This window comes from Cebidichthys violaceus, unplaced genomic scaffold (assembly GCF_023349555.1).
Source record: "Cebidichthys violaceus isolate CVI_PGR_0920_01 unplaced genomic scaffold, fCebVio1.0.p SCAF_40, whole genome shotgun sequence".
Classification (NCBI taxonomy): domain Eukaryota; kingdom Metazoa; phylum Chordata; class Actinopteri; order Perciformes; family Stichaeidae; genus Cebidichthys; species Cebidichthys violaceus.
In genome coordinates this window covers 1,310,364-1,323,932 of record NW_027176595.1, presented here as the reverse complement: position 1 = coordinate 1,323,932, position 13,569 = coordinate 1,310,364, and the positions used below count along the sequence as shown (strand labels likewise).

Genomic DNA, 13,569 nt, shown 5'->3' with positions numbered 1-13,569 from the left:
TAAATTAAATCTAATCTGGAGAAATAACAGATTTCAAATAAACTGAGAAGAGACTATTACTTTTTAGATTAGATTTAACTTTATTGACATTGCACAGATTCCTGAGACAACAAAATGCTGTTTAGCACCTAGCCAGATTTGCAAAAAGCAGAACCGAGTAATCTACATATAGATGTGTATAACAGTAAGGGGTAGATATAAATATGCTAAGATATATATAAAAACAGTGTGAACATGGTCAGAATGTCGGCAAAATGCAGTGCAGAAGTATAAGCAATGCAGTAATATAAATATGAACACACCAGAGGTGAGATATATACAGTGTGGACATGTAGTAGATATGTGTACGGGTTGTAAGAGCATTTAAAGTACAGGAATTGTAATATATTGCAGACTAGGCAACAAAAAACAATCAATGAAAAATGCTAAATGCATTGATTTGTACATTAAAAGTACATTTGTATCAGCAGAAAGGAGATGTAAAAAGCAGCACTGCAAGTAGGAACTAAGTGAAATATGAAACATGTATTATATGAAGACATTATAAAAAAAGAGGATATTCTATTCTTTACTTCTCTCCTCGACTTTCTGCAGAATTGGGACTCACTTTGTGATGTGAACATCATGATTAACCCGTGTCATGTGGGTTGTTCGGGGGGGGGGGTATTGTTCGTCACAGTCCCACAGAGGTGTGGTTGTAGGCAGCTACATGTGAGACAATCCAAGCAGCAGAGAGGGGTGAGAGGTGGAGGTGGCGTGATTCATCCAGAGCCTCAACAGTTCTCCCTATTAGAGGATTACAGCGCGTCACCTGCTGCCTTCAAGTGCTCCTCGGAAATGTCTAAATTATATTGCATCTATTTCTTTTGTTCAGTAATAACAGCAAAATTGACCCAACAATGACAGTATTCATGTTGTTGGGGAGTATAAGTCAAGCAATACTAGCATTTTGAGCGCTACCCTTAAACTCATGTTTCTGATCCATGTATAGACCTGCAGCAGCAACAACTTAACTCATGATTAACATCTGAGACTCACATAATTTCTACATTAATATAAAGCATTTTGATTCCCTGATATATTCACAGTTTTCATACAATTTCACATCTAGGCCTTTGGAAATATATATTTTTTCGTAGAATATCACTAAAGAAGGGAAATACATAACCTACAAATAGTAATTATGTTCTTTCTGTTTAGGATGAGAGCTCAGGTGGTTACTCCAAAAATGCCGGCTGTATTGAAGGCAGCTGTAGCTCAGTGTTGGCATTTAGACTGCTGAGTGCAGCAAAGCGGCATGGAACTACACCAAGTAAAACAGAATAAGACCAGAAGGTAAAAGAGTTCGCCTTCAAAATAAAACTCAATCTTTCTAGAAAAGTCAGTCTGTTGAATTCGTTTTGTTTTTCAAATAGAAAGCTGGATTATCAAGTAGGCAGTGTGAAGTGTGGAGCTGCTTTACAGCCCCAGAAATAAAAAGTCCTATGTTCACTGTGTGTCTGCTGGTTTGGGTGAATTGCAAATTTGTTATAGAACATGCATCAACAATTCAGAATCCTGTACTCTTGTGCACCTGTCTTACAAAGGATTCCTGCATTTAAGATTTTTAGTTAACATTGTGCTCACATGGTGCATATTCTTTAATTAAGTTGTATTTAATCAAACCACCTCAAAGAAAACCTAGGGCTAAACAGTTTATTCCAGTAGGAATACCGGAGTTGAGAAATGACTGGTTATTGTTGCAGTCCAGTGCCTTGTAAACCCATATGGGCTGAGCACCATGTGTTGCTGGACACTCAAACAAACAAATCCATCAATAAATTATAGATGCAGGTTTTGTTTATTTTTGTGACCACATTTCTATTAGTTCACCTGTTTTCCCACTTTTAACATCAACTAACTGAAATATGGTTTATGACAGTACATAACACATAGCAATATGAAATAAAATACATTACATGGTGTGAATAATACAGAAAAACAATGTGTTATGCTTTTGCTAAAACTAAAATTCAATTGGGAGTTGTGAAATCAATGACCGGAAGCTGCGTCGTGGTTGTTCTATGTAGCTTGACTCTTGTGTAAAGGCGATGCAGGGGACTCACAGGCCGCCAGGGAAGACTCTGCATTTCAAGGAATACAGCCTGCTAGACATAATGGTGGGAAACAATTGGATAAAACAGATGTTGAAGAAAGAGAACACGAGCTTCACGGACCGGACCGCGTGTGTTTGGAGTCACCCGGCTCAAATATCTGCTTCCTCATCCCCAGTCTCAGGACATCGGTAGCCGACTTGCCCGGCTTGCTAGCCCGCAGTCCTTCCCAAAAATCTGCGCTCCTGAATCACGGCTCTCGTCTGTTTTTAGTTTTTTTTAAATAGCGTCACGGAAGCCAGGCAGCATCAAACGGAGCTGACTCGAGCATATGACGCCCGTTTTCTTTCATTAAAGTAAATGCATGACCCGCTAGTCCTGAAATCTGACCGCTAGGTTCACGCTAGCATCCTCTGGAGTCGGATGGACGCGCGGCGCACGCACAGCATCCTCGCCGGGGACTCGTTGAAGCCCGTGCTTTCTGCTGCTGCTGCACCGGAATGCTAACTAACGAGGAAGTGGCTTTAACATGACGAGGGACGTTTTGCATCTCAACCGCTCACGGCTGTCCGGTGCCACACATACATTTATCAGATGCCACATGCAATGACCGCCCCGAGCTCGCACCATGTACGTGGCTGGCCGTGTCTGTCTCCAGCCTCGCGGATGACACTCGCACAGGTACCGGCGGTCGAGAGCAAACAGCGGCGGCGCTGATCACATCGTCGCCGGGTATAGTGCTGAGAGACTTGGACGTGAACTCGCTAGCGCCAAAGCTACGAGGCTAACAGCACAATATAGTAACCCTAAAAAAAGAACACCAATGGTATCCCACAAGGTTTTCGTGGCAATAATCTTATTGTATGTATATATAGGTGTACAGTCTGTTTTTTACTTTTTCGGCGGCGTCCTTTTAACGGTCTTGTTTGCTATGGCATTTTTAAATGGACCCAGGCTGCTGGACTGGACGAGTTCACCTCCACATCTCCAATTTAACAAATACGTCCTGACAGGATACCGGCCAATCTCCTCTGTGCACGACTGCATCAGGAGCCTGTTTTACCTGCACAATGAACTCGGAAACATATACACTCACGGTGAGTAGAGAGGCACGGAGTGCTTAGTCAGCAGCTGAGGCGCTGTAGCCGGTGTGACTTTGCCTGTACAGACACTGTACCTGCGGCAGGATGCACTAAAGCCTGGAGGATATGCACCCAGGCGTCCATACTCGACTTAAACCTCTTCATTGTACTATGTTTCAGCTAAACTCATATTTGAATCATTTGTCTTAATGGTGAAAAGGTGATTTTTTTTTTTTTTTGTCAACTGGGAATATTTAAATATATAAACCTGTTTTAGTTTATAAATATATTGAAGTGAATCAGAAAACACTAGTAACTTGTAGTTATTGTTGTGTAGTGTTTTTACATGTATATAAACACCTGTCAAGTTGAGTGATAGCAAGTTGGTTTAAATTATGAGGCTCTTACTCCACTACATTTTAGAGGGAAACACTGAATGTTTTAATCCACAAAATGTATTGGTCAGCTGTAGTTGCTAGTTTATATTATAGTTTTACATATAAAACACAGGATCAATTTATAAGATATGAAACATTGTTAAAGATCAAACTACCTAACAGTGTATTTAATTAATTATGTAGTTGATACCGTTTACTCTATGAAACTGCCAACAACTTCCCAGAGAATAAGTTGTCTTTAAACATCTAAACCTAAACCCAAAGATATTCAGATTTCAGTATGTGACAAACAAAGAGCTGACAAAACCAGTCAGGTTGTATAGAAGTCTAGTCTAAAATGACTCTACTTCTGTCTTGATTTATTCCCTCAGTAAACATTGTAAACATGAGTTTATGGTCTCAATCTCTAGTTTCAAGTCTTCTTCTATACAGCATGATGTTCATTTAGTACATTATGCTCCATTTAGAGTCAAATAGACCATAAAGCAGGGGATGCTTTAGGGCGGGCTTACTGTGATTGACAGGTCGCTGCCGCTACTAGAGCCGATTTCTGTCAATGAATGTTACAGACTGTTCCTTTAACTATTAAATGGGCTTTAAGACAAATTCAACAGCTCTGTCTGTCCGCTAACGAGCAGAAGTTTGACGTGGATGTTTGAACTGCACAGAACGAAAAGTGGCTTTTTCCTCTGGTCCAAAATGTCATCGTTACACAACGATATTCCATTCTTTTAATAGATTGGTGCAAGCCTAAATTAATTGCAGTAATGTGTTAATCTGTGCAGCCGGAGGTGAGACTGACGTTTCGGTTTGTTAACGATCTGTATGTTGTTATTCTGTTTTCAGTCTGGTACGATTAAACTGCCATCAGAATACACCTGTACATCAGAGTACATCCGAATACATCCTACATCAGAGTACATCTGTACATCAGAGTACCTCCTACATCAGAGTACATCCTACAGCCTTGAGAGAGTGCAGGACATCACCTGTGTGTTCACAGACTACGGAGAATCTGACAACTTCCTCATTCTGTAGGTCAGCGCTTCACTTCCAACTGCCGGCAGTCACATAATAACCTGCAGCAGTGATCATCAGGGAAGTGTCCCTGCAAGTCTTTATTACACGACTCCAGTGACATCAGCTGAGCATGTGACCTCACATACATCAACGCCTATGTAAGGCAGCAGCAATGTTTGATTCTCCAAATTTAGAAGCAGTGAGGCAGAGCTGTGCTTGTAACTGAGGGGGAATATTGTCGTTTCCCATTGTGTTGTAACATTTCAGGTAAAGTTTCATGAGCTGGTTTGTTTTGCATATAAACTGAAAACATCCTGCCTGCAGCTCGGCAGCCGCTCACGCCTTCAACGTTGAGTGGGGCTGAATATGGCCGGTCAGCTGAGGGCGAGTGTGTGTGTGTGTGTGTGTGTGTGTGGGGGGGAGGGGGGGGGGGGGGTAGCAGAGATAGCACACTTAAAATAGATGTGTTACAGTAGAAGGCATGGCCAGTATCACCTGGCCAGGACAAATGCCTCGACATTGGGAATGGCAGAGTGAGCATAAAACAAAAAGGGCAAGACAGTGCAATATGTGTGTCGTAGAGTGAAGTGATAAATGATCGCAACAACTGTGTGAGGATCACGTTGCAAGGTCTGGCTTTTTGCTCACATAGCAGTGAACGCCTCTCCCTTGCCCAATAGAGGAACTTACATTGGAGCTGCATTACCTGCATATGCAACCTATGTTGCGTCATTGTTAGAATTTACTGTACTGATGCGTTTGTGCCAATCATGTAGGTTTCCGCTCTGCTCCACATTATTCTTGCTGGTGTCGGCACACACTCAGCACAGCTGGAAGCCCTTCATAGCATCTCATTTTTGTACAGTTTAAAAAAAATAATATCCACATGTTTTTGAAAGTCCTTAGCCAGATAATCCATCACAATAAAGATGACACCTTCATTTGGCTTTGTCGACGTTTCTGTGGTATTTGAACTGATGTTTTTTTTTATACAGGCGTGTATTTAGCTCAGGCATTGTTTTCTTTCAATCACTTACAGTAAATAATCCTTCAAAATATGGCTCATGCTTTAAAAATGTTACCGTCAAAATATGTAACTACATGTAGGAGACATTGCATAATGATTGCACAAAAAGTAAACTAAATGTGTGAAGTACATTGTGTACAACGCATTTCAAAAGTGTTTCAGGTTGTAGAGCTTTGACAGGAGCGACACAAAAGCTTTAAGCTGAATTAGATCAACGGTAAAAGCTAACAACCTGTTCTCTCTGTCTCTCTGCCCTTCCCTCTGCAGGCATCCCTTTGGTTTGCTTTCTGGTGCTGCTGCCTCTCAACATCCCCTGGTCTCAGATCAGCGTCACGTGGTTGGGCGTGGTGCACTTCCTGGCTTGCCTGTCTCCCCAGCTGGGCTCTGTGCTCTACCACCTCTTCATGAACCACGAGGGAGGCGAGCCCGTCTACCACACCCTCCTCAAACTGGACGTGTGTGGAATCTGCATGATCAACACATTGGGTAAAAGCCTTGTTGAAGCTCAGCAGATTTCTTCCGCGTTCATCATTTGGGATTGTTTGTCAGCCCGCCTTCTGTAATTGATGCTCTGTTTACTTTGAAGGGGGAACTTTTCTTCATTGATTGTCAATGATTTACCACGGCAGTGTTTGCTCAGAGGTGCACCGGCACTGATTTGTCAGAACCTATTTGACCGCTGAGTCAATTGGCCAATATAAGCCATGATCCAAGTTCTTAAATGATTATTGATCTGTCCATGCTGCCTGTATTAGCCTATTAAAACCAAAATGACACAGGCAATATTTTCCCTTATTTTATAGTCGTGAACATACAATTTAGCGTGGCCATAAAATCCACATTATTCTGATAATACAGTAATAATTAACATTGTGACATGAGACTGGATATGTGTGCTTTATGGTACTAGAGCAGCGCCCGTGGCTGTCCGGCCCGTGGCTGTGCAGAGCGCGTGCCGATTGGAAGTCGACAGCTTGGTTCTTGGTACAGAGCGCCGTGTTTGTAGTCCGACCCAGAAGTCACATGACGTCACCATGCGAAGCTAAAGGCGGACTAGTCGGTGTGATGACGTTTTGTCGTCTGATTAGCAACCGCCTTTTGTTTTTTAGGACACGTAAAAGCTTCAAAAGCCACGAGAGGGTTATCTACTGATTTTTAAAATGGTGACTCATTTCTGGGTAATTGACTAATCGTTTGAGCTCTAGATGAGTCTAATAAAACAGAACTGTTTTCAGTCTACAAAGTCGAGGCTCCTGTGCTGAACGTAAAGAGCTCTCTGTATGGACTTGATGTATTTTTTTTTTTTTCTCGCATTTCAGTAACTTTTCCCCCAGCTGAGAAGTTTGTTTTCATTTCACCAAAGTTACCACATCTGGAAAGCTTAGTTTCATAAGGAGCTTCCATGTGAGTTAACATAGTCAGGCAGCAACTAGACATCAGATGATGTGAATGCTGCTCACCACACTCTGAGCTGTGTCACACTCCGTTCAAACACTTTGACCTTTGTGCGCTGTGGCTTGCACCGGGCGTTACGTTGCCGCTGAGTCGGGCGTCATCCACGCTCCACCTCTATGCTGACGCTCCTCTGTGTGTTTTCTTGCCTCAGGGGCGCTGCCCATCGTCTACAGCACGCTGCTGTGCTACCCGTTCATCCGCACCGTGGCCCTGTTGGTCTACATCCTGCTGTCCAGCCACGCCATCTACTGCGCCGTCACGGCTCGGAGCAGCGTTCGCCGGCTGCGATCCTTCGCCTGGCAGGCGGTGTTCCGCTTCTCCTTCTTCCTGCTGCGCTGGGTGGGCGTGGGCGGCGGCAGCCCCACCTCGTTACGCCACTTCCTCACGATGGATGCGCTGGCCGTGCTGGGCGGGGTCATCAACATCATGCGCATCCCGGAGCGCTTCCGCCCGGGCCTCTTTGACTACTGGTGCAACAGCCACCAGATCATGCATGTACTGGTGGTAGGCTCCATCCTGTACCTGCACTGGGGTGTGCTGGACGACCTGCTGTGGATCAACAGCTACAACTGTCCTTCAGACTGACCCCCCCGCCCGCCCGCCCGCCCGCTGCAGCCCCCGATGCCTCACAAGGAGCATTTTGCTGTGAGGCTAAAGGACCTCTGAGGGGAGAGGGGTGTCTACAGAGGGAAGGGGAGGGAGGGGAAATCGGGGAACTGATGCGGTGAGGTGAGACAATATGTTGTCCGTGCATGTGTTCACCTCGTGCGCTCCAACTCAGAATGTTCATATCTACGTCCATCTTGGCGAACGCAGGCAAAAGTATGTCAAGTAACACGCACAAGCATTTTGACTCTGTCAGTCTCCGTAAACATGGACGCACAGGTGTATACGGACACACACTCACACATACACAGCAGAATGACTGAGTATTGAACACTAAAAAGTCTTAACAAAAGGCTCTAGGAAAAGGTCCGTTTCATGCCTTTACTTAACAATAGAAGTTTTACCTGAGCATTAGTTGATGTGGTTGGTTCAGACAGTCTGTGGCCAGAAGATATCACATGCTCAAGTCCTCAGATGTCACTGTTGCTACCTATGCAGCACATCCATATCTCAACTCATCTCACACACACACACACACACACACACACACACACACACTCAGACACCCTCACACCTATATTTTTATACTACATGTACATACTGTCAGTGCGGCAGAAAGCACTCATAGAGTCTTCACTGAGTTTTACTGGACTGGTTCTGTCCCCGTTTCCCTGTGTTTTGCCGCTGCCTCTTTCTCTGTGTGTGTGTGTGTGTGTGTGTGTGTGTGTGTGTGTGTGTGTGTGTGTGTGTGTGTGTGTGTGTGTGTGTCAAAGTGATTTGTCTTCACTGTCACAAGATGACGAGGACATGAAGACGGGTGAGGGGGTTCATTCTTGAGCGTGCTAGCACATTTGAGTTTACCTGCTGCATGTGGCTCGTACCACACACTGCAATCATGTTTCATTTTCACCTGAGCTCAGTGCCAGTGAAGTTGAGGCATTTTTTTAATTAACCTCCCATTGTAAGGGAGAACGTCGTCACTATTTCCTCTTATGGAAGATGAGGTTGTGTCATTTTTAAGTTATAAACTAAGTGCTGAGTTTAACATTTTGTTTGCACATTTGTTCTGTAGTAAAGCCCTCCATTGTACATTTTAAAATGACAGAACAAAGCTGAACACACTGAGCTTTACACTGAAATGCCACCATGTGTACATTAGTGCGTGATGCACATGTGGCAGCGAGATGCACTGAAGGTTAAGGGGTTTCCACTTAACCATTGCCAACCTTTTTAAGATATCTTAAATGTAATTATGAGTTCCTAAACAATTGGACCCTGTTAAGTCAAACTACAGATCAAAAAGACCTGCTTATTGGCACAATATGCACAAAACACTGCAATGAAATATAGATCTATATTTATTGTGTTGTATTTATTTGCTGATACAGGTAACGTTATGTTTCCGTCAGCTGCCTAAACTGTTTACGTTGTTGCTGTGCAGGATCACAGGCTGACAGATCAAGTTCAAGGTCAGAGAAAATCCCAAGGATTAGCTCCTCATATTCTGCCACACTCTTCTTTTTGACTCCGCGGTCGCTCAGTAATAAAGTCTGTCTCTGTGCTTTTCCATTCACATAACATTCACAATAATCAGCAAGACAAAAACCATTGTTATGTGACATGAGAAACCTGTGCAGCACCCTTCTAAAGATGCTATTTATGTTTCTGTTTTGAATGAAAATGGTTTGACTGTATTGTGGATGTCTATCTGTACATTGACTCTAGGTGTTGATGATTTATAAACGTCAGTTATTACTGCCACAGAATGGTGCACATTATTGCCATTATTTATGCTTTCTTATTTAAATGGTTTGTGTTCTTTGAGTAGCACTTTTTTCACCCGAGTACAGGTTTGGACACTTTGTGTCTTTTTAAAGTTGTACTTTACTTTATTAAGCTGGCCTCGTTAAACAGGAATGAACCCCCGTGCCCTCGTGTCACGTATCACTTTCACCAGTTCTGTGTAAACGTCCGTGCTTGTTGGGTTCCTCTGTGGTATTTCAGTCACTCCTCTTGAGTCAAAGGATCTGTTGCTCTGTTCCTTCATGCTCAAGACTGCTTGAAGTGAGATTTGTTTTCCACAGGCACTCCTTACATTCTTAATAACATTGCACTTGTTTCCCCTGCCAACAGTCGCATTGACTAGTTGCCAATCCCGTCAGACCCACTTCACATGCCAAATTAGCAGCGCCTGAGGTGTAGCACATCCTCTGCTTCCTGTGCTAACACTGACTCATAGGTGATGAAGGATTTCCCACAGTAGTAATCACATACACTAGCCTCACACTGCCCCCCCCCCCCCCCCCCCCCCCCCCCCCCCTCTCTTGTCCTCCATACAGAGTCAGATACTTATGTCTGTCAGTCTCACGCTGACACAGTGATTATTAACTGACTGTGGTACAATGTAAAAGCTGAAACTAATGTATTATTGGACATTGAATGAAACTGATAAAAATGCATGAAAGTAGGTATAAGACGGACACTGATGTCTCATAGTGTTAGCTAATCGTTTGTTCATCGTAGCCATCCACAGACCACGTCACCCACTCCTAAAAATGGCCGTGTGGGTAGTGGGAGGGGGGGGGTCAGATCATAGAGACGTCACTATCAAAGAAACTGCACTGCTCATCGTTCTCAAAAGGGCTTTGGATTAAAGTAAATTACAATTCTGAAACGTATTTAAAGTCCATATAAATAATGTAAATACATGTATGTAGATCATATATACATGCAGTGCAAACGATATACAGAGTCTTTTTTGATACCTACACAATATGTTATGGGAATAAAATATAGCGTCAGAAGAAATGGGATTCATGGTTTGCCAGATAGAAGCTGCTGAGAGGGAAGCAGACGCGGCTCGGTGCGGTGCTTCACATTAATATATTAGTATGTACGTGAACAACACAGAGGGGAAACAATACTGAGGTTGGTTTCAGTGCTAATGTAGAGTTGTTTGACCTAACTAAGAATGCTTTTGATCATTTAAATGTAACCACTTTTTCTAGACGCGTGGGAAAGACGGATTTGATTCTTGGCGGGCATGTGAATACCTCGTGACTACCACTGGTCTATCTATGCATTATCAGCCGAAGGATATGCAACAGTGAAGTCGATATGTGTTCGCTGAATCAGCTCTCTGATCCGCCGTCACGGAGGGCTTCGCTCCAACATCCTGGGTCTCCCACTTCTCAGGGTGCCATAACGGTAGCTGTAACATCCAAGGCCTGACCTCTGCTGTCTGAAACATGGCTGTGAGACTTTCATCTACCTCCACCTGCCCTCTCTGTCCGGTCTGTTCACGCTAAGAACTGGGTAACACATTGGACAGAAGGGAGACGAAAGGTGGAAAGGGAATATTTCTCTCAAAACCATGTTACATGAGTGGAACCTGGCCAGAAATATTGGTCTTTGTCCTTTTGTCTGTATGTAAAATGGAACAAGAGAATTGACATGATGTATGAACACATCACTAACAAAACAAAATTCATTTTTTAATATGACACAGGTGCCGGATAGCCTGTTTATGACCTGTTTATAATGGACTACCTGTATTGTTATATACTGACTATTATGATTACTGTTATTCTGTGGAGCCTAACGATGACACTGCTCTATGTGTACAGATAATGAGACGAGTCCTTTCCTTTAGGATGAAGGGAGCTTTCTGGAGGGTCTGTCTGTTATCATCTCTTCATATCTGCAACATCGTGGCTTTTTAAAACTGACAACGGAGTAAGTGTGGCTCCATCTAGTGGACGTTCACGTGCACTGATGCAGGCATTACCGTAGCCACGCTGCAGGCAAATGAAAACAACTTGACAGTTTGTAATACTGTCTGCGCTGGTTTGCAGTCATTCTCCTGGGTTGTGTATTTATATTTCCGGACCATGTATGTTCACATGTGTGTATGAGTTCTCCAGCAGAACCCATGCAAGCATGAAATCTGTATGTTGTCATATTTGCTTTCTCCCTTTGCACCGATGGGGAGCTGACTGCGTCCCCAGAGAGTGCCTCATTGTCCGGTCTGTGCTTGCAAATTAATGTGCATGAATGCAGACACACAGTTTGTTCTGTGCTGTAGTTCACACATCTGTCCAACATCAGTTGTGTAACAGACAGGCTCTCACACTCCTCAGTCTCCAGCAACGATTGTGCAATAAACTGAAGTCTATATTTTTAAAACTGCCTATAGACCATCTCTTTCATCCATGTTACTGTTATTTAGATTGTGTGTGTGTGTGTGTGTGTGTGTGTGTGTATTTGTTTGCTTTTGTATTTCTGTGTTTGTGAGGAACAATTCAAGTTTTAGGAGTATGAAGTGAGGAGGTTATGGCTAGACTCAGGAGGGGATTTTTACTTCCTTCCCATCCCAGTCTCACAGAAGAGCTCCTGGTCCCAAACCCAATGACAGAGAAAATAAGTTATTGTCCGACCCCAAATATCTGAAGAATTTCCTCTGTCCATTCCCATTCCTGTGTTTATTCATACTAGAACTGCATATTTATATACTTGAACTGACTTTATTATAATTCTGGTCCCACTCCCTCCCATTGACTCCCCCCCCCCCGTTCCAGTCACGTGATGAATCGTGAAATCAACTCCCATCCTGTGACCCGCGGGATTTCCGAAAATAGATATAGAGTCAGCGCTATCATTGTGATGGATGGTGCCAAATTACATGCAGGTTTATTACAGCTAGACTAAAACGTTTTTATTCGGTCAGCTCTGTGACAGAAGCTTTGTAAAAACGTACATCTGTTAATATGATATAATACGTTTTACTTTAAATGTAACTTTATAGAAAGGCCATTTCATTAATGTTACTGGATTCTGGATGACTGGGCGTGTTTGAGGCTCTGATTGGAGTCAACCCTGACAACACTGGGCGAGGTAATGCATTGTGGTTAGGACTCATTCCTTCAATATATAGATGTACGTGTGGATCAGGATCAAATGTCCCAATGATAGAAGGAAAGTCTGACAAAGAAAAGATAACTGACCTCAGCTCTTTGAGTAGTAAAGCAGGAGAAGACCTTGTTAGAATTATAAACAGATATGTGATCATAAATCTCGACTCTACAGGGAGATTTGTATCTCAGCGGTGTCTGCCCTGAGCAGCAGCTACATAAATCCCCCCATGGAGTAGAGACACGGGTGGTGGAAGAGAGAGAATCATTTCAAAAGAGACAGCAGCAAGATGATAGGCTAACAATGTAGGTGTGTCACTGTGTCCTATGGATGGTGTGACCAACTGAAGAGAAAAAGCTAATATCATGATTGACAGCTCCAGACAATGACAACAAGGAAAGAAGGGTGCGCATGCAGGAGAGGAGTGAGTGGCAGGATGAATGAGAAATAAACTACAGGCTCATAAGCGGACAGAAGAATAGTCTTGGTGGGTGATAGAACTTCATTAGTACCATTAGGTGTTAGGAAATAAATCAACTAGATATGAGATCCTCACAAATACTGTAAAACACTTTTAGGTTAATGTTAGGGCAAAGGCTGTGGATGGTCTTGTAGTTTTGATGGGTGAGGTTAGGGGTTGGGGGGCTAGGGCTAGTCAAAGGGGGGTATAGACGTGTGTGTGTGTGTGTGTAATAAGTATTGAATGACCTCACTACAATAGAAAGATGAGAGATTAGATCAGAGCTCGTTACACAGGTAAAGGTTAAAGCCCAGGGCGAGGGGTTGAAACAGGTGTTTCAGCAACTAAGCATTACATGTCCTTAAAGTTTAGGGTCTTGCAAGAGACAGACATCAACTTCCCTTTCCAGAACCAGAGGTTGCTGCCTGTTAAGACTCCAAATACATTGGACCCTGTATTTCCCCTCATGCAACTCAATAGTGCCCTTTCCTGACTGACTGCAGGCTTTACAAAGCTG

At 43.3% G+C, this 13,569-nt stretch overlaps 1 protein-coding gene across 1 annotated transcript; it reads left to right on the top strand.

Moving 5' to 3' along the window:
• The first annotated feature begins 2,099 nt into the window (after positions 1 to 2,099).
• On the top strand, positions 2,100 to 7,660 carry paqr4a (progestin and adipoQ receptor family member IVa). The gene is made up of 3 exons (XM_068727992.1): positions 2,100 to 3,190; positions 5,888 to 6,106; positions 7,227 to 7,660. The coding sequence occupies exons 1-3, from the start codon at positions 2,917 to 2,919 to the stop codon at positions 7,658 to 7,660; spliced, it is 927 nt and encodes a 308-aa protein (XP_068584093.1). The 5' UTR covers positions 2,100 to 2,916.
• The last annotated feature ends 5,909 nt before the right edge of the window (positions 7,661 to 13,569 follow it).